Source organism: Astatotilapia calliptera, unplaced genomic scaffold (assembly GCF_900246225.1).
Source record: "Astatotilapia calliptera unplaced genomic scaffold, fAstCal1.2 U_scaffold_48, whole genome shotgun sequence".
In the NCBI taxonomy this organism is placed as follows: Eukaryota; Metazoa; Chordata; class Actinopteri; order Cichliformes; family Cichlidae; genus Astatotilapia; species Astatotilapia calliptera.
The window spans coordinates 92,768-120,013 of NW_020535787.1; the positions used below are offsets into that span (position 1 = coordinate 92,768).

At 44.3% G+C, this 27,246-nt stretch overlaps 2 protein-coding genes, 2 long non-coding RNA genes and 1 pseudogene across 4 annotated transcripts; 2 read left to right on the forward strand and 3 right to left on the reverse strand.

Annotated features, from left to right (window-relative positions):
- Positions 1 to 3,219: 3,219 nt before the first annotated feature.
- LOC113018176 (uncharacterized) lies at positions 3,220 to 4,150 on the reverse strand (annotated as a pseudogene).
- A 3,849-nt stretch (positions 4,151 to 7,999) lies between these two features.
- Positions 8,000 to 8,655, forward strand: LOC113018173 (uncharacterized). Its single transcript, XR_003271726.1, has 3 exons — positions 8,000 to 8,062; positions 8,136 to 8,298; positions 8,501 to 8,655. It is a non-coding gene; the product is annotated as an uncharacterized LOC113018173 (long non-coding RNA).
- Positions 8,656 to 8,704: 49 nt separating this feature from the next.
- On the forward strand, positions 8,705 to 9,873 carry LOC113018174 (uncharacterized). Its single transcript, XR_003271727.1, has 2 exons — positions 8,705 to 8,819; positions 9,530 to 9,873. It is a non-coding gene; the product is annotated as an uncharacterized LOC113018174 (long non-coding RNA).
- Positions 9,874 to 12,150: 2,277 nt separating this feature from the next.
- Positions 12,151 to 16,751, reverse strand: LOC113018175 (E3 ubiquitin-protein ligase TRIM21-like). Its single transcript, XM_026161234.1, has 2 exons — positions 16,632 to 16,751; positions 12,151 to 14,082 (listed from the first exon to the last, which is right to left on the reverse strand). The coding sequence occupies exon 2, from the start codon at positions 14,071 to 14,073 to the stop codon at positions 12,400 to 12,402; it is 1,674 nt and encodes a 557-aa protein (XP_026017019.1). The 5' UTR covers positions 14,074 to 14,082; positions 16,632 to 16,751; the 3' UTR covers positions 12,151 to 12,399.
- Positions 16,752 to 21,121: 4,370 nt separating this feature from the next.
- Positions 21,122 to 23,602, reverse strand: LOC113018165 (uncharacterized). Its single transcript, XM_026161228.1, has 5 exons — positions 23,572 to 23,602; positions 22,254 to 22,295; positions 21,680 to 21,946; positions 21,360 to 21,599; positions 21,122 to 21,270 (listed from the first exon to the last, which is right to left on the reverse strand). Exons 1-5 carry the CDS (start codon positions 23,600 to 23,602, stop codon positions 21,122 to 21,124), a joined length of 729 nt encoding a protein of 242 aa, XP_026017013.1.
- Between the last annotated feature and the right edge of the window lie 3,644 nt (positions 23,603 to 27,246).

Genomic DNA, 27,246 nt, shown 5'->3' on the forward strand with positions numbered 1-27,246 from the left:
GGCCGGACCAGGCGGAGCTGCAGAGGCCGGACTAGGCGGAACTGTAGAAGCTGAGGCCGAAGCCCCTCGGACCCTCCAGCGGAGACAGGAGGCTGAACGGGCCCCTCGGACCCTCCAGCGGAAACAGGAGGCTGAACTGGCCCCTCGGATCCTCCAGCAGGAAGAGACGGCTGAAGCGGTTCCTCGGACCCTCCAGCGGAGACAGGAAGCTGAACGGGCGACCGAGGAGAGGAGCGACGGTGGCGTCGCTTCCTTTTAGACGAGGGAACAGGAACAGGTGGAGAAACGGAGACCTCCTCCTCATCCTCCGACCACACAGCCGCCAGGAAAAAGGCAGGCGAACGGACAGGCGAACAAGGTCCCAGCTGGCGTGAGGAAGGGGAGGAAGCCTGTAGTGGCGATGAAGCAGAGTGTGCGTTGTCCTGCACACTCTGCTTCCTGGGGAAGATGTAGTGAGGGAGAGAGCAAGCTCACTAGCCCTGACCTGCTCTCTCCAGGCAGTTATGGTGTTCCCCAACTCAGTGTCTGGGGATTATGCTGAATGATGGCCTCCACCGCGGTCAGCCCCACTGCCATGGTCCTTAAATCCGGGGACTGGGCGATGCGGTCGAGCAGGCGCACCAGCCGCTCCATCTCGCCGTTGAACTCAAAAGAAAAAGAGTCTGCAGGGTAGTGATGGCCCGCTTGAAGCTGACGCTCCGGAGCGTGTGTCGAAAAAAACAACACACTGGTTCAGAAGCACTGTGTCGAGGCTTGCTTCGTTTGGCAAAAGTCACGTGACCAGTGACGTCCGAAGCTTCATTACGCACGTAACTGCTTCGGTACCTGATTCAAACAGATATAAGGAAGTGAATCATCCACGGGATTCGTGGAGTGTGTTGATGGTGACAGATAGCGACGAGGTGATCATTCCACTGACAGATATGGAGCCAGCGAGGAAGAGAGGACGTTATGGCGTGTGGAAATATTTTGAGTTGATTTTGCTCAATTCATTTTATCTGCCGAAGTGAAAAACTTGAAATGTCCAAAATCATGTTTTCATAATGTAAATATCATTACAGCATATGACTTTAGGAACACTTCCATGTGAATTAAAGCTAATGAAGACTACAACAATGTATTTGACACTATACGTACATTACATTGCTACAGTTTAGAAAATCATTTTGTTTATTGTTTTTAGGTGATAGTCTGCAGGACCCAGGAATACCTGCATATCTACCAGCTTGCAGTGTAGTTCCTGCACTCCACAGCCTCTTCTGTTCCATGCAAGTGGATTTTCTCCAGGGCAGGAGAAACTATTTCTAAGAAAAGAAACAGACTCAGCCAGCGCACAGTAACACTAATCCTCTTTTTAACTGTAAATAACAAAAGGGCTATCTTACATTGATCATGTTTTTACTTTGCAAGTTCTTGATTAGGGGTGGGTTTTGATTATCGCCTTTCTGATTACAATCCATGCTAAATTGAATAAAGTGATATTGATTCATTACAATCCCGTGTCGATTTGTAAATTAACGTTATTATGCCTGAAACGCCAGCATCTCAGGTTAAACCTCACAACATGTCGTCAAACACCATGCAGCTAAAACAGTAACTGGGAGCAGGTTTACGGATTCTGCATACAAACGTGAACACAGAGCGCGGACCCGACGCATCAGAATCAGATTTTGATGTGTCGGCGGGTCCGCGCTGTGTTTGCCTCTTTTTTTTTCGCTGGCTTCTGCAGCTGCAGGTTTCATAACTCTCTGTTTACATCTCTAATTAAGTCTCACATGTGTCAGCTTTCTTTTAATAAATACGAAATTATGGATATATACTGTTAAATGATCAGAATTGTAATATTTCTGACTGAGGCAAAACTTTCCAGGTTCCAATCAAATTGAATCAGATCCTGTATCGAATCAAAATGATTCTACAAATCAGTGACGATGCAGCCGTACTCAGCTTCCTAAGCATTTTCCCTTTCCAGTTCACAATCAATCCCACCCCTAGGTCAAAAATATGTATAGGACAATTGGTCTAATCTAATATTTTGTATGAACCTGTCCAGCTGTCCAGTGATTAAATGACAAGTAGATGGAGGCAGGACTCCACAGCAGGGGCATACTCCATAATGTGCTGTGCATTCTCATATGTATATTATATATATTGCTCACTTATTGTATTTACCAACATCAAGGAGTTATGAGCAAAGAAAGGCCACACCATAGTGCATGTTTAAATATAGAAAGTTTATTGATCAAAATGTATTACGCAAATACGCATTACATTTTTTTCAGCCCCCCAATCGAGAAAACAAAACCAATTACATGTTCAAAGCAACGGAACGGTGGCCCAATATCAGAGAGAACTCCACTCTTGAGTGAGCAGTGATGATTGAGCAGTCCGTTTTATTTTGCAGATTCAAGCTGCTCTTCAAAATATTCACCACCAGATGTCACCAGAGAGGACTGTGTTGAAAAGCTTCGAGTAATGAACCGTTTTTCAATACAAGCTTCAGTGCTTCGGAAAGCTTCATTTGGCCATCACTACTGCAGGGTCCATGTTCTGGTCGCGATCTTCTGTTAGGTGAGGCTGTGTGCAGACAGGAATAGGACCCAAGGTGCAGACTCCGGAGACAGAACTTAAACAAAAACAGCTTTAATGCTGAACGCAAACATGACATAACTGGAAAAAAACTCAAAATAAACTTACACCGGTGGACAGGCAAAACACACAGCAACGTAAACGGTAGATCACGACACAGACACAGAGAAACACTGGGCTTAAATACACAGAGGGAGCAATCAGGGAATGGGTAACAGGAGGGAAACACAGCTGGGACAAATCAGAACTGACGAGACCAAAGAAGCGTAAACTGAACACACTGAGATAAGACAGAGACCTTCAAAGTAAAACAGGATACGCATAACACAGACTGAACAAAGACACAGGCTCATAAGCAGGCACTACAAAGGGAACAGAGACGTGGGAACAGGGCAGACACAAAACACTGACTGAACACGGGGATATAGGAACTTAAGATACACATAGATGCGAACTAGACAAGGGGATGCAGGTGATAGGGGAGACAGAGCAACTAAAGAAGACAGAGACCTAAGCCATAAGACAGAACTCAAAGAAACCAAAAACTAGACAGTATAAATAATATCATAAACTCAAAAACCCGGGGTCGACGACCCAGGCATCCTAACAGATCCAGGAGACACAGAAAAACTACAGCTGCCATGACTGGAACGGAGGAGGAGGAGGAGGAAGGAGGAGGAAGGAGGAGGAGGATGGGAGATATGAGTGGTGATGGTTGTTGTTGTTGTTGTTGCTCTTTCTGTTGTTGCAACAGAGATTGGTGTCACAGAACCTGCAGGAGAGATGAGGAAGCTGGTTCAGTCAGTTTATCATCAGCTCAGCAGATTGGCTTTAAACAGGAAGTGATGTCAGTGATCTGACCTCTGACCCTCAGAAAGCTCTGAGGAGATGATCCAAACTCATCAGTAGAACACCAGTAGAGACCTTCATCAGACTGCTGCACGTTAATGGTGATTATGTGCTCTGATGTAGGTCCAACAGGACGTCCATTAAAGTAGAAATAAGCTGTGACCTGGCCATCAATTTTGTTTTTACAGCGTAGTGTGACATCACTTCCTGTCCTCACAGGAAGTGCAGGGATCTCCAGGATCACATGTTTATCTGAGGAAAAGACCCACAGAGTGATGTAGAGGTGGTATAACAGTCTGCTGTTAGTCTGATGAAATGAATGACTTCATTACCTGATACAGTGATGTTGACTTCTTCACTCTTCTCTCCAGCTTCACCTTCACACCAGTAAACTCCACTGATTGGGTTGAACTCATCAAAAACACAGGATGAACCAGTTAATCTCCCGAAGCCCCGCCCACCTGCTCCACATGACTCAGTCGCACTTCCTGTGTCCCTCTTCACCGTCCATCCATCAGAGCCCAGCTGACCGTCACATGTCAGTGACACTGAGGCTGCTGTGAAGAACTGCTGAAGGTTTGGACTGACGCTCAGAGAGACTGGAGGACAGACGGACAGTTTCTATCAGTGTTTACACTCAGTGTTTGTCCTGGACCATGGTGCACTTCATCTACTCACCTGCACAAACAGTCAGTGCAGACAGCAGCAGCACACACACACCTGCAACAGGTCAGAGGTCACTGAAGGTCAGAGGTCATTTAAAGAAAGACTGAGGCTGCACAGTTTTTTTTGTTATTTTTTGTTGTTTTTTGTTGTTTTTTTTTCTCTCAGGAAACTTTTTAATCTCCTGAAGTATCTGCCACAACCTAAGCAGCTTGGAAAGAAAAGCGTCTGGACTTCTTTAAGTTGCTTGAAGATGTTTCACCTCTCATCTGAGAAGCTTCTTCAGTTCTAGGATCAAACGGTGAAGAGACCCACATTTAAGCTCTGTGGGAGTTTCCCACTGAGAGGGACCATGGACCCCCTGATGATCCTCTACCTAATCACATGAGCCAAGGTGTGGTAATGGGTGTGGGTCACAATCAGCCAGGGTTTTACTGCTACTACTTTGTACTTTCGTACATTTCATAGTCTGTACTTTTTTTTTACTTTTACTTGAGTTAATAAGTTGAATCAGTACTTCATCTTTTACTGGAGTATTTTTGAACAGTAGTATTTGTACTTCTACTTAATTATGGAAGGTCTGTATTTTTGCCAGATCTGTGAGCCACGCAGATTAAACTACACAAACACCACCGTGCACTGTAACAGGAACAGGAAGTTATAAAATACCACCGAGACAGCAACGCAGGATAGCCTGTCTTTTCCTGTTTTCTATACATTTTTTGATCAGATGGCAATCAACGGTAAACATCACAGTGCACAGCATTGTAAACCATGGAGAAGGAACTGTGCATGGATGAGCTTTCATTCATGTGCAGAGAAGAAAGTGTGGGACTAAGAAGCCACCCTTCAAAAGCACAGTTTTTATTTTCAGATTTGCGGCCTGTTTCACTCCCACACTGCTGCTGTTTAAAGGTCATCATGTCAACGGGAATGGGAACTTTAACAGTCAAAACCGTCTGTGGTTGTTTGAATACACTCAGTCCTCTTAATGGAAAATTGGCTGTGAATAGAGGAAGTGAAGACTAGATAAAAGAGGGGACGCAGTCAGAGGACCCTGTGCTTCATGCAGTCAGAGGCTGTGGTTTCCTGACTGAAGAGACGTTTGATGAAAAGAGGTCAAGTCTCTTTTGTTCTTTTGGTCTTCATGTTACTGACACTTAGCTGGGCAGAAAGTTTAATCGCTGACTTAGTCCAGACTATATGGTGACTTTCCTGCAGGACTCCAGGTTAAACTGCTGAGAGTCTGAACCTCTGAGAGGTTTGCAGTGATGATGAGATCGATTTAAACCGAAAAACTTTCATCATGCATGTTTGAAACCATTTTCTATCACTCTTCATACATTTCAGTTAAAACTGTGAGCTCCATTATTCAACATTAACATCACTTCTTGGTTCCTGCCCAACTTCACAGCCACCAATCAAATGAAACCAGAAAGACATAAGAAGGAGAATGAACTGTTCCTCTTGCCTTGACGAAACTTTTCAGGATTTTTACATGAACTTTAAAGTCAGTAGCTGCGAGCTTGTAACTGCTGAAAGGTTGTTTTCCTGCCATATTGTTTGTTGGAGCTGTGATAAATAAATTGATGATTTTAGTGTTTGACTCACCGAGGAGCAGAGAGATCGGTGCAGTCTTCATGTTGTCTGGATGACGACTGAACGTGAGTCTGAGCAGCAGAGAGACGCCTTCAGCTTCAGCACTTCCCCGTTAACAGTCTTCAGTACGTCACGCTGCTGCATCACAAAGAGGCAGAGCAGCTTCTCCAGCAAACGTCAGTGAATGAGATGTTCCGTTGGGTAATTCAGCTCCGAATCTAAAATCCTTTTAAAAAACAAATTCCCTTTTCCTACAAAATGTTAATTGAACTCACATGTAGTTATAAGCAAAAACAGACTGTATGTGTCCAAGTCCAAACACTAAATGTATATCATCACTTTAGCTCCATCTTTGTAGAACTAGTCAGTTTAAATCTGGTTTTACTATCTTAGAAAACATTATGAGTTGCAGCACTTAACTAAGAAGCTGTAAAATTAAAGGTGTTGAGGTGGCAGGCAGGATGTAGGACCCAAATGCAGGACCCAGAGACAGAATGATTAACTAAAGTGGCAGCTTTATTGCTGGAGAACATTCAAATAGAAATAGAAGAAAACAAAACTAGAAACTCAAAACTTAAGCCCAAACTAGAAACCCGGGAAACTAGAAAATCAAACCAGGAAAGAGTGAACCAGAACATTACCAGAAGCACATAGAAAACAAAACACAGTACAGTTGTTAGATTTCTATTGTTGATTGTCATTTATGCTTAGAAATATTTACTTATATATGCTTAGAGTTTTGTAATTAGTTGTAGATTGGTAGAGGTTTTGATCCTTGATAGTCTGCAAACTTTGTGTGTATTAGACAGCACTTTGGGAGCATGAGAGGTCATACCGTGTCTTATTGTTTTATGGTAGGATTAACGTAGTTGCGTCTGTTCTAGTCTAAGTGCTCTTTGTTTAGATGAACTGCAGGACTTCCTCACCGTGTTATCTAGGATGAACCATCTAGGGTGAGGGGGAGGCTACCCTCTTCCTGACCAAGGATGTTTGAACCTTTGATCAGCAGTCCACACACACACACACACACACACAGGCAAGGTACTCTTTGTGTGTATGTAGACGTCATATGTTAATGAACTTATGCATATTCATGTAACCTCAAAAGAACAGTGGTACGGGAGAACAGACGAGAGCAACTGGGGTCAAGCGAAGGAACGGTGCCTCCCGTGCACGAGAAACATGAAGAAGCTTGCCTACTTGTGTCTTGCTTTGCAGTGTAATTATATTGTCTTCAACGTTCCAGCGGATAGATTCAAGCTACAAACCTATCAACAGTGAGGGTACAACACAACAACTAACAGAGAAACACAAGGCTTAAATACACAAGCAGGACTACGAGAAGATGGGGAATAGGTGGTAACACATCTGGGACAAATCAGGCCTAATGACAGAAGGGAAGCAAAACCAAGCACACTGCACACAGGACAGGGACTATCAAAATAAAACAGGAAACACATGAGGCACAGACTTGATACTGAACAGAGGGAACACAGAGCACAGGGACAGGACTGACAAACTGCAACATGAGACACGACTGAACAAGAAAATCAGCATGAAGACAGAACTAAACCTTGAGTAAACATGAGGCCTACAGGAAGAAAACCCAAGTAGATTAGATTAGATTAGATTAGATGAAACTTTATTAATCCCTCGGGTGGGTTCCTCCAGGAAATTCAGTTTCCAGTAGCAAAGCACCGAAAGAAGTTGCATGTTACAGATACATTAAGGGGAATAAGAGTAAGGATATAAGCATAAATACACCATATATACACATATATAGATACAGAATATACAATATGGATAAATAGGATTGCTCATTTGAGTGAGTATATTTCACCGTTGCTTTCGTATACATGAAGCGGACATACCTGAGTGGCTGCGATCTAATCCTGTTTACATAAAGTAAGCCTGCTCCCGAGCAGGTTTACGCTTACGGATCTGTTGCTATGACAGCAAGTCCCGGATGAGCTTCGGAGAACCGAACGATCCAGGATCACGTGAAATCGTCAACAATCTAATCCAGCTAATTTACGTAGCGAGGTACAAAGAACGGACCCCTGGTCTGACTGTTAGCTGAACGTGTGTGCGCAGGTGTGCGTCTCACTCTTTGTGACCAAGCTGGGAGGAGTCTGCAGGTGTACCTGGACTTAAGCCACACCCCCTACCCACCTGGCCTGTTGCCGGGTAACACTCTGCTGTTGTCTGGTGTCCAGAGGAGGCTGTCCAGGTGAGACACACATAGACAGGCTTATAAATGTTTGGACTCTTTATTTGGACTCATTTCCAACAATGTCACAAGTGTGTACTGCACGTACTTACCTGTCAGCTCCATAACTGTGGTCTCCCTGGGAGACACCAGGTAAGTTTACAGGTAAAGTCTGGTTCACGTGTTTGTCGTGCTGTTGTTTATTTGTTTGTTTGGTTTCTATCAGCTCGGCCCAGCCTCCTCCTCCTGCTCCCATCATGCACCTGGGTGAGTGGGCTCTGAGCAGCAAGCAGAGGTGCGCTGTGGGACAGGTCAAAGGTCACGTGGTGTGTTTCCTGTTCCTGCAACTGCAGTGGAGCTGCTCGCTGTGTGGCAGCGTGTACACACAGGTACTGCATAAAATACACACAGTGTGTACAGGATGTGTTTAGTGGCAGTTTCTCGGGTGCAGTGAAAGTACTCAGAGTGCTTCATGTGTTGTTAGCGTGTTGGTGGTGTGTTAGTGTTGGTGCAGTAAGTAAAGTGTCGTTTTGGAGGAAACTGCTCACAATTTCAGGTGTGTGTGTTTACCTGTTGCTCTCTCTCTCTCAGGGCTGCAGCAGCTCTCAGTGTCACTCGACCTCGTCAGTGTTTCAGTCCAAAGCAAAGTAAGAGCAGCTTCCTGTTGAGCTCACCTGCTGATACGTGTTAATCACCTGGATGAGTCAGGTGACAGTCACATGATCAAACCATGTGGCTCTGCTCTTCGATCAGGCTGGTGATTGATGATGGGACAGGTGAGGCTCACGCCTGGTTCTCAGCTGCTCTGGTTCGTGCTCTGCTGGGATTGGCTGATGCTCAGTGGGAGGGGCTTCAGAGAGCACTCAGGGTCAGAGGTCACATCAGAGTCTTCCCTCGTGGGCAGAGCCAGGTCAGTAGCACCTGTCAGGTGTATATATTTACCTGTCACAGGTGAGTCACAGGTGAGTCACGCGCTCATCGTCGTCTTTAAACTTTATTTTATCTTTAAAAATTTAAGATCGGGTCATGTTTTTATTCCTGAGGCTTTAACTGTGAAAGGGCACATCCTGTTTACATCCTGGTAACAGCTCCGTCTGCTCACACTTTACTGCTGAACTGGTTTGGGGGCGTGGCGTCAAACTGAGGGTTTTCTTCATATTTACAGTCGGTGTGAAAACGTCAGAAGGTTTGAGTGAAAAGAGAGAAAAAGATGTTTGTGAGGATTCACGTTGTGGATATCTGAGGTTATCAGAGTGCCAGGAAGGGAAACCTGAAGAAAGTCAAAGAGCCGCCCAGCACAGAACAAGCCTGTCAGAGCAAAGACTTCAAAGACTCTACAGGCTGCACAGGGACGCACTGTGAGCTCACAGAGCTCCACGTCTGCAGACACCTTCAGCCACACTGCTGAGGACGAAGACCTGCAGACTGAAACGTCCTGTGGTCAGAGGAGGTGAAACGAGAAGAAGATGCAGCTACAACCCAAAGAACAGCGTCCACACAGTGAAGCACGGTGGGGACGCTGTGGGGGGGCCACCACAGAGAGAAACAGGCGTCCTGCAGGACGTTTCCACAGGGCCGAGCCGTGAGTCTGCAGAGACATAACCTCTGTGTCTGTCTCAGGTGTGTGACGGGGACGCTGACGACTTCCTCCTCCACTTCCTGTTGTGTCTGTGCAGCAGCGATGTCATGATTCGGCTGTTCAGCCTCACCTGCAGGAAACACACCAACCAGAGACCAGAAGATAACACCACCCTGACCAACCCTGACTGCAACCTTCAGAGTCGTGTGTGTGTGTTTCAGAGGTGAGGAGGTTCACTCGAGGAGACAGAGTTCCTGACCAGACTGGCTCCTCCCCTTCAGCTCACCTGTCTGCACCTCCACCCTGACTGAGCTCCACCTGCTTCGTTCTGACTTCATCTGTTCTACGTGTTCGTACAAATAAAACTTTATTGTTCCTCCTGTCACATGGTATCTCACCTTCACTGACCCTAACGCTGGTGATCAGGGTCAGAGGTCACACGAAGCTCTCTGGGTTTAACCTCACACGAAAGGGGCGTCGCTGTCATCATCACAAAGGGGCCTATAACAGGTCATGTGACCCTTCTACAGGAAGTGATCCCTGTGGGTGGCGCCCACATCAGAGACGTTCTCAGATGGTGATTCATCAAACCTGCACCAGTAAAATCTGACAGTAGAAGGATGATGAGTGAAACTGGTTAATCTGGTGTTTGTGGCACAGAAGGTTTGACCTCCACTGTGTGACACGGGTCAGACTCCAGCTGGGCCTGCCGCTCTCAGCCTCACTCTGAGGAAGCCTACAGTCTGTCACAGTGGAAACTACACCGGGGGACCCCATCCTTGGGGTGGACCCATTTTTGTTTTAGCGTGTTTTGGGGTTTAAAAGCCACAGAGACGCGGTGCTCAGGAAAAATGCATTTCAGCTGTGCTGATGCTCCTGACACGTATAAGACTGGGGAAACCTGCATTCAGCTGGACCTGAAAAACACTATGTCCAGATAAACACAATCAACTTTTGGAGAAAAATAAAAGATTCTTCATCAGACTAACAACTAAAAACATGACACTTACCTTAACAGTATGGGCTACATCAAATATATTCAAGAACGACAACAACACTTCTCACTGCTGCTAATTTTAACAAAACTAAACAAAAAGTAGAAAAAGGCAATTCACCAAGTCTTGAAAAGTAAAACTGAAAAATAGAAACACAGAATAAAGCATCCATCCAGATCTTTACCACCAACAACATAAAATCTATCTTAATTAAATGGCCAAATTCTCCAATAAATTAGCAATAATAAAGTAAAAAAAAATAAGACATTCAATTTATGGACGCTCAAATTAACAGAGCGACATTAAACGCACCTCATTGCCTGCCGTAGCGTTCTTCGCAGCTGCACTTCACCTCAAAGGTCGCTTAATACATCGGATTGAACTTAACCAAAGTCCAATTAAAGGAAAATAAATGTTTCTAACAAATACAATGAAGAAGATTAAAATAATTCACTGTCAGTTACTGTCGCTGTGAGTTTGACGAGGTCAGCTGCTTCATTTGGTTCTGCCTAAAGTTCTCTCAGTGATCCAGTGTTTATGTGATAAGATACGTGTTTAATGCAGAGAGTTGGAATTACAAGTTGGTAAGAAGCTTTTTAACAAAGGTTTGATTTAAGCTTTAAGTTCAAAGGTGAAAGAAATTTCACGTTTGATGAAGGAAGATCAAGGCTAACAAGGACATAGGTCAAAGGTCAAAATAAGGTGAGAAAATATAATAGATATATATAATCAATCAATAAGGTGAAAATATCAGATAAAAGGGTTTATTTGGTTATAAGGAATAAAGAGGTCAAAGGTCAAAACAAGAGTACTGTTAAGTTAAAATTAAAGGGTCAAAGGTCAGATTAAACAAGTTACACAGAAAGGATCGGCAAAACTTAAACAAGGATAAAGAAATAATACATTAAACAAGGAAATAAATTAAAAGTCTGAGTTAATGAGAAATTAAACGTTTAAATCAGGTTAAGAGTTAAATTTTAAGCTTTTCTTAGTTAAACTAAATAAAATAATCAGAATAAACGATTGGAGGAAAAAAGCAAAGATGTTGTGATCAAATAGTTTGTACGGCAGAAAGAAAAACATGTTTCAGTAGATTGTATGTTGGAAACCACAGTAGACACAGTAGACTCAAATCATTGTTACTGAGGAATTCTGCCTTAAACAGTAAAGTGTTCTTTAACAGTGTGTGTGTGTGTCTGCAGCTGTTCTTTGTGTTGTTGCTGCATCGTTGCCTCAGGGGGAAAGTTGTGTGTGTGTTATGCAGACTAGCAGAGACTGCAGCTGTCAGCAGCCACACACACTTTCTATTCTTCAAATCAAATCACAGTGAAACATGTTCACTGACAGCTCAGCTTCAGCATCGTCTTCATGCTGTGACTGCAGCCGTTCAACTCTGTTTGTCTTTAACCCAAATCATCACAACATGCAAATATAATCATCAAAATGATGTGACTGGAAGGATGCAGCAGTCTGTGCTCCACCTTTCTCCTCCACACCTGCAGGTGGAGAACATGGATGCATGAATCTCTACAGAGTTCTTTGAATATTATCCGTCTCATCAGTTTTCAGTGAACAAAACTCCTCACAGAGCCAAAATAAGCAGTTTGTATCCAACATAACTCAGCTGGACTCTGATGCTCCGTATAACAGCCACACATGAGTCTGGATTCACTCAAAGCATTGAACAAACTTTATTGGAAATGAAGCTTTTGGACATTTGTTCTCTGATATTTGCTCTTCAGCTCGAGTCTCCATCAGTGGGAACATTTCCTGATTCAACTTTTCTTCTGTTCAAATCAAACTCCATGAGAATCAAAGTGTGAATCAGAGTCCTGATGATCAGATTCTATAGAAACATGGAGACTGTAGAGGATTTACACTCAATATGTTCATTTGTTCCCTTCAAGAAAAATCAATCATTCATCCAATAAAATCAGTCGTTGATCAGTTTGATTGACAGGACAGATGATCAGAGGTGCAGAGTTTTTACCTCCATAATTCAAACTGGGACTGAAGTATGGGTGGAGTTTGTGAGTGAAGGAGCAGCCAGTAAAGGAGTAGATCAGAGCTGCAGCACCTACATCATAAAAGGAGACCAGACCCTCCTCATAATCCACAAACACCCCCACCTTCTCAGGACCAGGATGGAGACAGAGGGGGACTAAATACTTAGCATTAGCTTTGTACTCATTTCCATTTCTCAGCATCACAGTCCAAAGACCATCCTGAGGACTCACTGTGGTGTCTCCCTTCCTGTTGATCGACTCTGTGGCCACTCCTAAAACCCAGGCAGTCTTTCCTTTAACCTGAACCTCAAAGTAAAATCTGCCTGAAGAGAAACTCTGCTCTCCTAAAACCATAACATACAGAGAAAATCTCTCTGGGTTGTCTGGAAGATTCTTCCACACATCACTATCATACACTTGTTTTCCATCATCAGACAGGATGAGATAAGGATTTGCTGTATCAGGATCCAGAGTCACATCCACCTCATGCTGCTGCACCCTCTGCAGCTCTGCAGCCTCTAACAGCTTCTTCTTCATGGGTTTCCAGACTGTCTCCTCCAGCTGAGCCACAGCTCTCCCCACAGTCCCCTCATATGATGGTGGATGAACTCTGACCTCTGTCCAGTCCTTGCTGGGTGGAGCAGCTTTCAGGGAGGAGAAGCTTTGGAGGAGGTGGAGGTGGTCTTCAGAGCGTGAGAGCTGCTCCACCTCAGAGCTTCTCTCCATCAGCTCAGAGATTTCCTGTTCCAGATCTTTGATGAGACCTTCAGCCTGTTTCTCTGTAGCTTCCTGTTTGTCTTCGATCTCCTTCATGAGCTCCTTCAGGCGTCTCTCAACAGACTCCATCAGAGCCATGAGGACCTGAACACCTTCTGCTTTCTGTCTGTCTGCAGCATCTTTACTCATCTTCACCGACTCTGTGATCTCCTGAATCTTCAGTCGTCTCTTCTGGATCATCTGCTGAATCTCAGCCTCTGTCTTCTCCAGCTCTGCCTTCTTTCCTTCATATTCTTCTCTCAGAGGAACAAACTCGTGGTTCTTGTGGTCTAAAACAGGGCAGAGCATGCAGACACATGTCTGGTCGGTCTTACAGAACAGCTGCAGCAGGTTATCGTGCTTCGTGCACATCCTGCCTTCCAGGTTCTCCACAGCATCAACCAGCTGATGTCTTTTCAGGCCTTTCACTGTCAGATGAGGCTCCAGGTGAGTCTGACAGTAGGAGGTCTGACACAGCAGGCAGGACTTCAGGGCCTTCAGTCTGGTTCCAGTGCAGACGTCACAGGGAACTTCTCCTGGTTTGGCAGCTTGTTGCTCTGAGCTGCTGCTGCTGGCTTTCTGCTGAGCTTCACGTCTGAACTGAGCAACCATCTCAGAGATGAAGGTGTTGATCTTCAGCTGAGGTCGAGTGTAGAAAGTCTCTTTACACATGGGACACTGACAGCTCTGACTCATGTCCCAGTGCTGACTGATGCAGGTTTTGCAGAAGTTGTGTCCACATGGTGTAGTGACTGGATCAGTGAACACATCCAGACAGATGGAGCACAGAAACTGATCTTCAGATCGCAGATTGCTGGCAGCAGACATGTCTGCACTCTGAGGGAGAAAGAAGAGAAACATTTGATTCAAAATTCACTTTAAATTTCATTTTTACAAAGAGAGAAACAAGCGTCAGTAGTCTGAGGAGCTTGGAGAGAAAAGCGTCTGGACTTCTTTAAGTTTCTACTAATCACAGAAGCTTCTTCACCTCATCCTCAACACGGACCAAGGAATGAATACTGCACTTTTGGAAGAACTCCCTCCCCTGCAGCCTCTTATCGTCAAAGGGACGGAGGTGGAGAGGGCAAACAGCCACAGATTCCTGGGACTGCAGGTTACATCAGACCTGAGCTGGACTCTCAACACTACAGCAACTGTGAAAAAAGCCCAGCAAAGGCTTTATTTCATTCGGCTGCTCAGGAAAGCTGGCATGAACCACCACCCTCTCACCCAGGCCTGCAGAGGACTGATAGACAGCATCCTCACCGCAGGCATCACTGTCTGGTATGGAAACACTACACAGACAGAGAGGAAGGCTCTGCAGAGTCGTAAAGTCTGCAGAGAGGATTATGGGAACAACACTTGCATCCATGGACCTGCACATACAAAGCTGCACATACAATCTCAGACACAACAGAGCGGACAGCAGCATCACACACAGAACACGATTCTTCAACAGCTTCTTCCCCACAACTGTCAGACTGACGGCAAACAAAAACACACTGAACACTTAAAATAACACAGCACTACTTAACCTCACTTTGAATGTATCATCGGTTCACTGACCATCGGGCAATACACTCACAACAGACTTGTGAAACAGATCTGTGGAACAAATGTGCAACACTGTGAGTGCGATAAGAGGTAGAGAACTACACACTCTCTGTACATTTTCTTCTTTTTCTTTGTATATAGAAAATAGTACGACTACCCTACTCCGGACTTCATTTCTATCCTTCTGCTTTTTCTGTCTTTATATTGTTAAAGTGTGATTTGACTTGGACAGCTCTGCACAAGTATTCCACTGTGCATGGACTGTTGGTCCTGTGTGCAAATGTCAAAATAAAAATCTTGAACCTTCAGTTGTCAGAGTAACTGGTGGAGACCCAGCAACACACTCAGACACAAACTGGTTCATCTGAAACACAAACTGAACAACGTCGTGTCTGCTGTACAGTGCAGCGTCCAGATGAACAGGATCAACAGGATGAACATCTTTTTAACAGTCGTTACAAAGATGTGAAGTTGTTTGGCTGACACAGACAAACAGTATCCCACATTCTTGATTTTTAGCTCACAAACACGTCTTATAAGGACTTATTGATCCTGAAATGTTGGAGGTTTTAGCTCTTTAAACAGTAAAGTTACAGGAGGATACAGATAATTATCAGGAAAATGTCCTCGGTTTGTTAAAATGATCCCGTCCGATAACACACGAGAACAATAAATGTATAATTTTCTGTTGTAACCCACAAACTGAACGGTCACACTCATCTTTCATGTTGTCACTAAAACATCACTCCTTCCACGTCTAGTTGGTCGTGATGGAGGCGGAGTGCGTTGGGTCCGCTTTCCCTGCCCAGCCGATGTTCCTGACGCAGGGAAACAGATCCTGTTGGGGATCCCTACCTCGGCACAACACCTGCCATGGTCTTTGCACACTCACCACAGTAAATGCATCATGTTGTCAGCTTTACAGTATCATAGTCAGAGAAACTGGTCAGGCCGCTCTCTTCCAAATGTCTACACTTCACCCTTTTACTGTCAGTGGGCTCAGAGTCCATCTAATGTGGCTCATTATCTGATGCCGTCTGCAGACCAGTGTTAGACACTGAGAGGTTGATGGCTCCGTGTCAGAGCACCGGCCTTAACGAAAAAGTTATCAATCGTTCTTTTCATCTTGTCTCATTACCCACAGCTACATCCACTCCTATCACGCTGCTCACCTCTGCTGCGACGATTCAAACAGCCGGAAAGTAAATAATTTGGAGACGGTGCGTTTGTGTCACAGTGAACAGTGAAAACAGAGACTTTCTAAAACAATGATGCATGTTAGTCATGTGATGCAGGCATGTGACCAATTAAACAAAGATAGTGGAGAGCATTATACAGCAGCAGTTTTGACAGTCCTATTAAAGATGAATATCAGTCTGCACATGCTCCACAGAGCTTTTCTTCAAGTTCTTTATTTCTCTCTCGCTTTTGCAACTTTGTACTTTTGTGTTACTCGCAGCAACAACTCCACCTCATTGTTAGTCCATTTTAAAACTCGGTGCTTTTCCTCCACCTCTGCTGCGACGTTTCAAACAGCTGGAAAGTGAATAAGCGGCAGACAGAAATGAGACCGGTCGAATCGTCTTGCGTTTCACGCATGCGCAGGACTGGAACGTAAGCGTTTTCAGCCGTCTTAATGTGGACGCACAACTCTGTGAAAACGACTGAAAACACTAGTGTGGACGCGGAGCGCTGTTTTCAAATCTATCCGGGCGAGTGTGGACGTAGCCTAAGTGGCACCATGGAGGAATGAGGTGGCGCTCTAGAGCCCTGATGAAGTGAACAGAGTGAAGATTTGTGTAGAAGCAGGAAGTGTGATCAGCTGCACTCACCACTGTTGCTGAGAGGAACCTGATGGACTCCAGTGAATCTTCTTTTAGAGACAAACAGGACTCGACTGCAGCTCTGCTGCTGCTCTCTCACACTGTCACTTCTGCAAAATGACGTTGAGCTTCTTGTTTTTCAGCTGTTGCTCCGCCTCTTCCTGCCTCTCCCTTTACAGGAATCAGCCGGTCTGTACTCAGTGACTGTGTGCAGCGGGTGGGAGGTACATACAGTCTGTACTGAAGTAGAAGTACTACTGTTAAAAATACAGCAAGTACTAATTCAACTTCTTTACTCAAGTAAAAGTAAAAAGTACTGGCTGTGAAATGAGAGTAAAAAGAGCTGATTGAAGAACATTTCTAACACTTGTTCCATTGGCAGATTTTTTTCACTTATTTCAAGCTAAAATATTTATTAGAATTCAAATTTAGACAGAAACAAAGTGAATAATATTATTTTATTATCACGTTGATGCAGCACATGGTTCAGTTAGCTTTGTATAAACAAGTTAAAATTCTCTATTTTTTCTCTGGTTTCAAGATTCACTGTCTTGAAAAAAGTTCATATCCGGTGGCAGACGCCCTCAGACGTCGGTGCGTTGGTGGTTCTTTGTGTCTGGGGATGGGCGTCCAGGTACACACCGGCTCACTCCTTGGTGGCTGCTTATCGGGGCCTGGAGCCTGGGGCTCGCTCGGGCCACTTCGGAGGTGGGGTGCCCTCGGCCTCTCGGCCTGGGGCTCGTTCACTCAGGCACAGCTGGCTGCCGGCGGAGCTCACGGGCGCGTCACTGCAACCCCCCCTGGCTTCTGCTCCGCGGCTGCTGAGTGAACCCTCATCTGGGACTCTCCTCAGCTCTTACTTGGACAGTGGTGCGGCTGCCCCTCTGTTGGTCTTCCTTGGTCTCTTGTGTTCTGGGGGCCTCTGGATGTCTGGAGTTTTGATCTCCTCCATCCCTGCTTCATGCCCTGGAGGACGGGGCTGTGGCCCCCCCACACCCTCTAGCAGATCATTACATGAAGCAACCTTTTAAAAACAAGCGCGTCCATGCTCACAGGTGTACACACGGGTGATCACACCCACAAACTACACCCTTTTTGGCTCCTACCTCAAAGCACACTGTGTGCTGTCGATCTTACAATAATGTTTAATATTTAGTATTTACTGTTATAGTCACATAGATCATCGTGATGTTGTTTATGCGATTGCTCTAGTCTTCCTCTGCTTGTTTTCTTTTTTCTTTCTCAACAGGTGATCCAGGGAAAGGAAAAAGAGAAAAAAAAGGTGATGAAGCAGATTTTCATCGTGTTTTCTCTCTCTCTCTCTTTTCCTTTTTCTTTCCCTCTCCTTCTGTTAACTTTCTTCTGAACTTTTCTTCTTGTTTTTCTTTCCCGTCCCCGAGTCCAGTCTGGCCTGATTACAATAACTTATAAAAATAACTAATAAAGATCAAATAAACTATGACAATCAAGTGGACCAGTATTGCAAAAGGCCCACTTGGGAAAGTAAATCTGTTGGGCATTTTTCTTGGCCTTCAGACAATAATTCTGATTGCTACAGTGCCAGACAGGACACACACACACACACACACACACACACACACACACACACACACACACACACACACACACACACACACACACACACAAAGAAAAAGATAGACCTGAAAAGCTCAATTGAAGGCCGGACAGCCCTGATGCCAAAGGATCCCAAGAAGCAAGTGGTCTCACCCGAATACCTCGGTACCTCATACTGAATCCTGTCCATGCCCGCTATGACTCCCCACACCCACTATCAGATCGTTACAGGGAAAAACCTTTTGAATACAAGTGCACACAGGTGTGTGTCAAGATGAACCGAATCAACCTTTTGGGACTGCAGGGAGGGCACTGGCTGCCTCGAGAGCGAAATGCCGTGACCTGTTATTGGAGATACCACATCAGGAAATCTTTATATGGTTTTAACCTGCTGTGCTCAGAAAATGGCACAGCTCATGGTGTGTTTGAAAAGCTGGGAAATCTAATATTGGATGCACTTAAGCTGCAACTGGGAACCAGCAAGGTAACACATTCACATTTAATGAAGTTTGGTGTGAGTGAGCAAGTATTTCACTGAGGCAATTCAGTTCAGGGGGATGTGTAGTCTGTGATATCATCCACGTAGGCTTCTAGTTGAACAGCGTTGACCAGCCTCATCAGGAATGTTGCTCGTTCACGTCTGCTGAATTTTTAAATCCAAAACTTCAATTATATTGTACGAAATGGTCAGGTGTGCAAAAGCATGTATGCATGATTACAGTTTTTACTGCCACGAGGACTGGACCGGATTCTGGACCGGAGTTTTTCCCATTTTGTGGATAAGCTGTCGGTCCACCGTTTACCTCAGCTGTCAATGCTGGAGCTGAGAAATGTCCACTTTTATTTACTCTCAAACAGGGTGTAAAACTTTGTGCAAGTTAATAAAGCTCACTGCTGACCGAGGACAGCCATGCTGAGGTGAGCTGTCGACGATATGCTAAACTGTTGGTTAGCGTTGGTATTAGCCTCTGTTAGACTGTGCTAGCTGCAAACAGCAGCTAACAGAGGCTTTTCCACTTTCCTTGAAGTGGATCCTTCATCATTTGTTTCTATTCATGTTTTTTTGGCAGTTCTAGTAAATTGTAAACTCAGTCAAGAAAATCTGGATAAATGACAGATTTGTGTATGAAATGTTTTTAAGTATAGTTTTTAACTATAATTAAAAACGTAGTTTTCATCTGCAAACAGACTGTTTTTCAATGAGGCCTAATACTTTTCTTATGTTGAAAGCTGATAGAGGACAGGGTTTGATGAATGTCTGTGAGAGATTAGAGATTCAGAACAGAAACGCTAAGGCTGCTAATCTTTGTCTTTATACCATTTTTCTTGTATCCACTGATATTAGCTAATAAATGTACGGTCTGTACATTTCTTCTGTGTGTGATGATGATTTATTTGTATAAAGAAAAAACTAGCTGTCACAACACAAATCAGTCAAATGTCTGATGTTCTACATATGTATATGTGTTACAGTGCTGCATTTCTGTCCTGACCTTTGACCCCATGCTCAGACTAAAGGTTCACACAGGCTGGTGTGTAAAAACAGCTAACAATGCATTTCTGTGTAAAGCATCATTTGTAGTAAACATTTAATGCCTGTTTCAGTTTTACACAACCTGATGGAAAAGAGAAGGAGAGCAAAGGTCAGTGAAGGGAATGACTGTAGTGCAAATACAGGTGATGTCAGTGAGGATGTGACCCTGCTGCCCTCTCCTAAACAGAGGAGACATTGTTAGCCCAATACTGTCAGGCCAACATCAGCAATAAAACAGGGAAGATGTGGGGTTAATGCGCACTAATGTTAAAGAAGATTGTGTCACAGGGTTTTAGGGAAGCATTACATGTTAACTACAGTAGCTCCATAATGAACGAGTAACACAGGAAAAAGCTGTCCTGTAAAATTCAAACTAATCAAACAGTTGGAGCTGTTTAGTAAAGGAGCTGCCTACTAATATCATGTAAAAATGTGTAAGAATTCAAGAAAATTACCGTATTTCCTGGACTACAAAGAGCACCTGAATATTAGCCGCACAAGCTAAAATCAGGGGAAAATCCTGTTTTGTACATACATTACCGCACGTGACTAAAAGCCGCAGGTGTTTCAATGTTGACTTATCATATGTAAGAGAATATGCACAAAGGGAATTGTCAGGAAAGAGATGGCTGTTTGGAGACACACCCCTTTTATTAATATTTTGAAAAACAAGTTATGGGTACATATTTGCATAACTTTTTAGGTATATGTACAAGTAGCAGTAATTACAAGTACAAAACATGTACTGTGCTTCATAAACGGGTAACAAATGTAGTACATAACAATAACCTACAGCACACCAGAAAAATAGCTTCGGACTACTGTTATGTATGAACCAAGAATTATTGTGTGCTATGCAAGCCATCGCCAGTAGGGGGCACCATGCCCAGTTATGTGTGTGTGTTACTTCTGTGTTATCCCAATAAAGAAGAAGTCAACTTGTAAACAAACTATTGTGTGTGCAGTCTGACTCGGCATAAGCTCTAATAGTGTATTGACACTACAGTGGAAATATAACAACTACCTTTTAGGCTCAGGTGCAGCGACACGGCTTTAACAAGAAGAAAAGTCAGTCATTCACCATCTTTCTCTTCTTCCTGCGCTCTAAAACCACCAAAGTCCTCTTCTCCAGTGTCGGATACGAACAGGCTCATGATGGCTTCGTCATCCACTCTCAGCTTCTTTCCTTCGTTGTCACTTTCAAAACCAAAGAAATCCTCGTTGTCAGTGTCAGAGTCGAACACCCTCTGAAGGGCCGTGGCGGTGTCCTCCTCTCCATCATGCAGCAGTCCAGCCCTTCGAAATCCGTTGGTGATCATGGATGTTTTCACACTTTTCCACGCTGTCAGATTCCACCGGTGGAGTTGAGCATAACTTGCTTCTCGCAAGTTTATCCCCGCTCATCATCCACGCCTCCTGCTAAACGCGAGGAGGAGGAGAAGGAGGAAGGAGGAGGAGGATGGGAGATATGAGTGGTGATGGTGGTTGTTGTTGTTGTTGCTCTTTCTGTTGTTGCAACAGAGATTGGTGTCACAGAACCTGCAGGAGAGATGAGGAAGCTGGTTCAGTCAGTTTATCATCAGTTTAGCAGATTGGCTTTAAACAGGAAGTGATGTCAGTGTTCTGACCTCTGACCCTCAGAAAGCTCTGAGGAGATGATCCAAACTCATCAGTAGCACACCAGTAGAGACCTTCATCAGACTGCTGCACGTTGATGGTGATTATGTGCTCTGATGTAGGTCCAACAGGACGTCCATTAAAGTAGAAATAAGCTGCAGCTGTGCCACCAATTTTGTTTTTACAGCGTAGAGTGACATCACTTCCTGTCCTCACAGGAAGTGCAGGGATCTCCAGGATCACTTCTTTATCTGAAGAAAAGACCCACAGAGTGATGTAGAGGTGGTATAACAGTCTGCTGTTAGTCTGATGACATGAATGACTTCATTACCTGATACAGTGATGTTGACTTCTTCACTCTTCTCTCCAGCTTCACCTTCACACCAGTAAACTCCACTGATTGGGTTGAACTCATCAAAGAAACAGGATGAACCATTTATCCTACCGAAGCCCCGCCCCCCTGCTCCACATGACTCAGTCCCACTTCCTGTGTCCCTCTTCACCGTCCATCCATCAGAGCCCAGCTGACCGTCACATGTCAGAGACACTGAGGCTGCTGTGAAGAACTGCTGAAGGTTTGGACTGACGCTCAGAGAGACTGGAGGACAGACGGACAGTTTCTATCAGTGTTTACACTCAGTGTTTGTCCTGGACCATGGTGCACTTCATCTACTCACCTGCACAAACAGTCAGTGCAGACAGCAGCAGCACACACACACCTGCAACAGGAGGTCAGAGGTCATTTAGAGACGCTCTGATGTTATAGTCACATAGTTTTTTCTTTCAGGAAACTTTCTAATTTCCTGAAGTCTCTGCATCATCGAGCTTTTCAAGTTGAGGATGAAAGGAGCTTCATCGTTTCTTTTATTTTAACACACACTCGACCCTTCACTTCATCTACTCACCTGCACAAACAGTCAGTGCAGACAGCAGCAGCACACACACACCTGCAACAGGTCAGAGGTCACTGAAGGTCAGAGGGCAGGAACCTGTTTCAATCTGGTCTTGTTCCAAAAACATCACATTAAAGGGGGGAGACCTTTAATTCACTTTTAAGGTTCTGTTTAGGTTTTAAAAGTACATTTAGACTTATAAACATCACACAAAGCGCCAGCTCAGTTTTAACACATGCTGACGAAACTATGTTGGTACACTTGGTCTGAATGAGGTGGGCGTCATATCTGTTTTGACAATCCAACACCCTGCACCTAAACATTTCCCAAACTAAGCAGATTTTGGGGAATTGTTGATTATTGGCAGCAGTAGAGAAACTGCTCCCCACTCAGGCTTCATGAAGACTCAGCAGTTTGGGGTGGATGGGCAATGGGGAATAAAAGAGTAAGGGGTACAGCAGGCAAGAAAAGCATTCTCAGGATTAAACAGTCAGAACTTATAAACCAAAGCCATGGGATAAGGGTTAGTTGTTTATTCAGCATCAGCTGCTGAATAAAAACCTGGAGAAGCTGCTTCATTGATCTTTATTCACAGGTTTGAGTCCCAGTTTGCTTCTGTTTGAAGCTCATCATGAGAAAACAAAATACACAAAAGTAAGGTAAATGACAAAAAACAGTCTCCAGTCCTTTCATTAGAGTCCACATGAAGGAAAGTTTGCTCTCTATAGTGGAAGTGAAGACTACATAACAGACCAGAGGAGCATGTGGTACCTGCAGCTAGCAGCTGTGGTTTCCTGAGTGAAAGTTGATCTTCGATTAAAAAAAAGAGGTTGCCTGACTTCTCTACAAGTCAACATGTTACAGACAACAAACTGGATATGAAGGTCCAACTCTCTGAGTCCAGAACACACGATGGATCTGAACTTTGAGATGAAAAAAGGTTCTGAGCAGCAAAACATACAAACTGTTGATGAGACAACTTCAAGTCACATACAAACACACTTTCATTGTCCTTCTTTCACCTGTCAGGAACAAATTTCTCTTCATGTGGTGCCTCTGAGTTAAAAGTGTGAGCTGCCGTAAAAAAACAAACACATTTTACTTGATTTCTGTCAAACTTTACAAACAAATATCAAATAAAACAACAAAAAACACTAAAGAAGAAGAGTGAACTCTTCTTCTCGCATAAACGTAACTTCAGACTTTGGACAGACCTGAAGAGATTTCATTTTAGAGTCAGTCAGTGAGAGCATCCAGCACACACTCTGTTACTCTGTTATAAGATAAATGAACGCTATGAGTGAGTGAAGGATTTCAGCGTTTGACTCACCGAGGAGCAGAGACACAGATGAAGTCTTCATGTTGTCGGGACGACGACTGGCAGCAGAGTGACACCTTCAGCTTCACCACTTCCCTGTCAAGATCATCACGCTGCTGCTTCTGGACAGCGAGGACGAGGAAGAGCTGGTGATGCGCAGTTAGCTGATTTGGATCAAAGCTAGCTCCTTATTTGGTACAGAGGAGGGAAGTAGAGGGCGGAGGTGGCTGTGAGCTGGGGTTTAAGAAGCTGCTGTACATCCAATCATCCAATCAACACTTAGGAACTCTTTCAAACCAGCAATCAGCAGCATCCACCTGCCTCAACAGTCAACACACACATATCCATACTCACATCTCAGAGAAAGCAGAGAAAGATGCACACCATCCCGTGGGAGGAGCCAAACGTCTAAAAATATTTGACCATGTGATCATGTATCATGAAATTTACCCCCACCCCAAAATCAAACATTTCTCCCCTAAAAGAAATGGACTTGGGGTTTAGAGTGTGTTTGGGGAGTGTGGGTTCAATTTGTCTCCACACTGGGTGAGTGCTGAATATTTGTATATGTGTGTATGAGGGTGGTGTATGTTTGTGTCTGTGTGTGCATGTTTGTCTATGTCTATGTGTCAAGTCAGGTCTCACATACTGGCTCACTCCCGGCGGCTGCTTGGCAGGGCCTGGCATCCGTGACTCTGTCAGGCTACTTTGGGGGGTGGAGGGCCCTCAAACCTCGGGCCGCTCTGGTGCAGCTGGCTGCCGGCCCTCTCTGACTTCTGCACTGTGGCTGCTGGGTGACATCCCATATAGGCATCTCCTCAGCTCTTTCAAGGAGGGTGGAGCATCTGCCCATCCGGTGGTCCTGGGGGGGGGCAGAACCTATGGCTCCCCACACCCACTATCAGATCGTTACACGGAAAAACCTTTTGAATACAAGTGCACACAGGTGTGCGTCAAGATGAACCGAATCAAGCTTTTGGGACTGCAGGGAGGGTACTGGCTGCCTCGAGAGCGAAATGCCGTGACCTGTTATTGGAGATACAACATCAGGAAATCTTTATATGGTTTTAACCTGCTGTGCCCAGAAAATGGCACAGCTCATGGTGTGTTTGAAAAGCTGGGAAATCTAATATTGGATGCACTTAAGCTGCAACTGGGAACCAGCAAAGTAACACATTCACATTTAATGAAGTTTGGTGTGAGTGAGCAAGTATTTCACTGAGGCAATTCAGTTCAGGGGGATGTGTAGGCTGGGATATCATCCACGTAGGCTTCTAGTTGAACAGCGTTGACCAGCCTCATCAGGAATGTTGCTCGTTCACGTCTGCTAAATTTTTAAATCCAAAACTTCAATTATATTGTACGAAATGGTCAGGTGTGACAAAAGCATGTATGCATGATTACAGTTTTTACTGCCACGAGGACTGGACCGGATTCTGGACCGGAGTTTTTCCCATTTTGTGGATAAGCTGTCGGTCCACCGTTTACCTCAGCTGTCAATGCTGGAGCTGAGAAATGTCCACTTTTATTTACTGTCAAACAGGGTGTAAAACTGTGTGAAAGGAGTCTTGTGCAACCAGTGTTGGGGAGTAACGGAATACATGTACCGCCGTTACGTATTTAAAATACAAAATATGAGTAACTGTATTCCGTTACAGTTACCGTTTAAAAAGGTGGTATTCAGAATACAGTTACTTTGTTGAAATAAATCGATTACACTGCGGTACTTTCCTGTTTCATGTTGTCGCGGGTCAGGCCTGTTTGGGTTTTGTTTGACAGCTACGTTCTGTAGTTCTGGGCGGCAGCGTTGCGGTTGCCATGGTTACAGGGTGACGCTCTCGCTCTGCGCCTTTTTGTTGTTGTTGTTGTTGTGTTAAGCTAATAGGCAGAATGCAGAATGTAGCCTCACGGGCAGTGTAGTCCGTGCTGCAGGGAGAATGGACCGCCATACTCGTTATGTGTCTGTGAGCGCGAGGAGGGAGAAAAAGGAAAAGTACGAGCTGTCATCAAGCAGAAACGGGAGCTGGAAGCATGTAAATATAATAATAACCACTGCAGCCAAGAAGAGAGCCTGACGAGCCCAGCTGTAAGTAAGCTATTAAGACAGATTGCATGTCTCCCTGGAAGCCCTAAAGATTAGTTGGAAAACTTATCAGAGGGCAGTTAAGGCCGATAAACACTCCTACTTTTCTCAATTTATTTCGGCCAACTCTCACAACCCTCGTGTTTTATACAATACGATTAATTCTGTACTTAACTTGGAGGGTTACAACCTTTTGCCGTCCTCTGAGGCTATGTGCAATAAGTTTATTACCTTTTTTGTGGACAAGGTTGCTACCCTGAGGCCTCTGATTCCACCTATTGTTGATCCGGCCATGCATGCTCCTTGCTCAAGCCTATTCCCTGCTTTTGCACCGATTTCTCTGCGTGACTTAGAGGAGTTGGTGCTACATGCTAAGCCCTGTGGTTCCCTGAATGATGTTGTTACTCCCCGCTTTCTCCAAAAAGTATTTCCCATCATTGGACCTTATATCCTGAAAATTATCAATACTAGTCTGTTAACCAGTCATGTTCCTAGTGGGTTTAAACGTGCAGTCATACACCCCTTACTTAAGAAACCTGGCCTTGATAGTTCTACTATGTCAAATTTTAGACCTATCTCCAAACTTCCCTTTTTAAGCAGGGATCTATCCTTGGGCCATTATTTTTCTCGCTCTATTTACTCCTCCTTGGTGCGATTTTTTTCGTAAACACGGAGTGTCATTTCATTTGTATGCCGATGACTGTCAGCTTTACTTACCTTTTAGTCATTTGGATACCTCCCCATGTCAATCACTGCTTGACTGTCTTAGCGATATTAAATTATGGATGGCAAATAATTTTTTGAATTTTAATGGTCACAAAACGGAAGCAATTTTATATGGCCCGCATCGCTCTACTGATTCTCCAGATGTTGATTTTGGTGATTTGACCTCTCATCTGAAAAGTTCAGTCACTAATCTTGGTGTTAAACTTGATTCCGCGCTTACTTTTGAAGGTCATGTAAATGGAGTGATAAAATTAGCTTTTTATCACCTCAGACGTCTGTCGAAGGTTAAGCCTTTCCTTTCCAAACCCAATTTGGAAACTCTTATTCATGCTTTTATCACCTCACGTCTGGACTATTGTAATTCCCTTTTAATAGGGGTCGGGTCGGGCACCTTGTCACGCCTGCAGTTAGTGCAAAATGCGGCGGCGCGATTTTTAACCGGTAGTAGGAAATTTGATCACATCACTCCGGTTCTGGCTTCCTTGCATTGGCTTCCCATTGAATTTAGGGTTCGTTTTAAAGTCCTTTTATTGGTTTTTAAATCTTTAAATGGTCTGGCTCCTGTCTATTTATCTGATTTGCTGAAGCCACATGTTCCTCCTCGCTCGCTCCGTTCAGCTGAGCAGCTGTTGCTGTCGGTCCCTAAGTCGCAGCTGAAATGCAGAGACAGAGCGTTTTCAATTGCAGCTCCGATGCTCTGGAATAACCTTCCCCTCCAAATTAGACAAGCGTCATCAATGCAGGTTATTAAGTCCAGATTGAAAACCTATTTTTATTCCCTGGCTTTTAACTCTGTAGGAAACTGACACCTCTTATTTATTTTATTGTATGTAATGATTTTATGGTATTTTTAATTTGGTTGTTGTTTTGATCTGTGT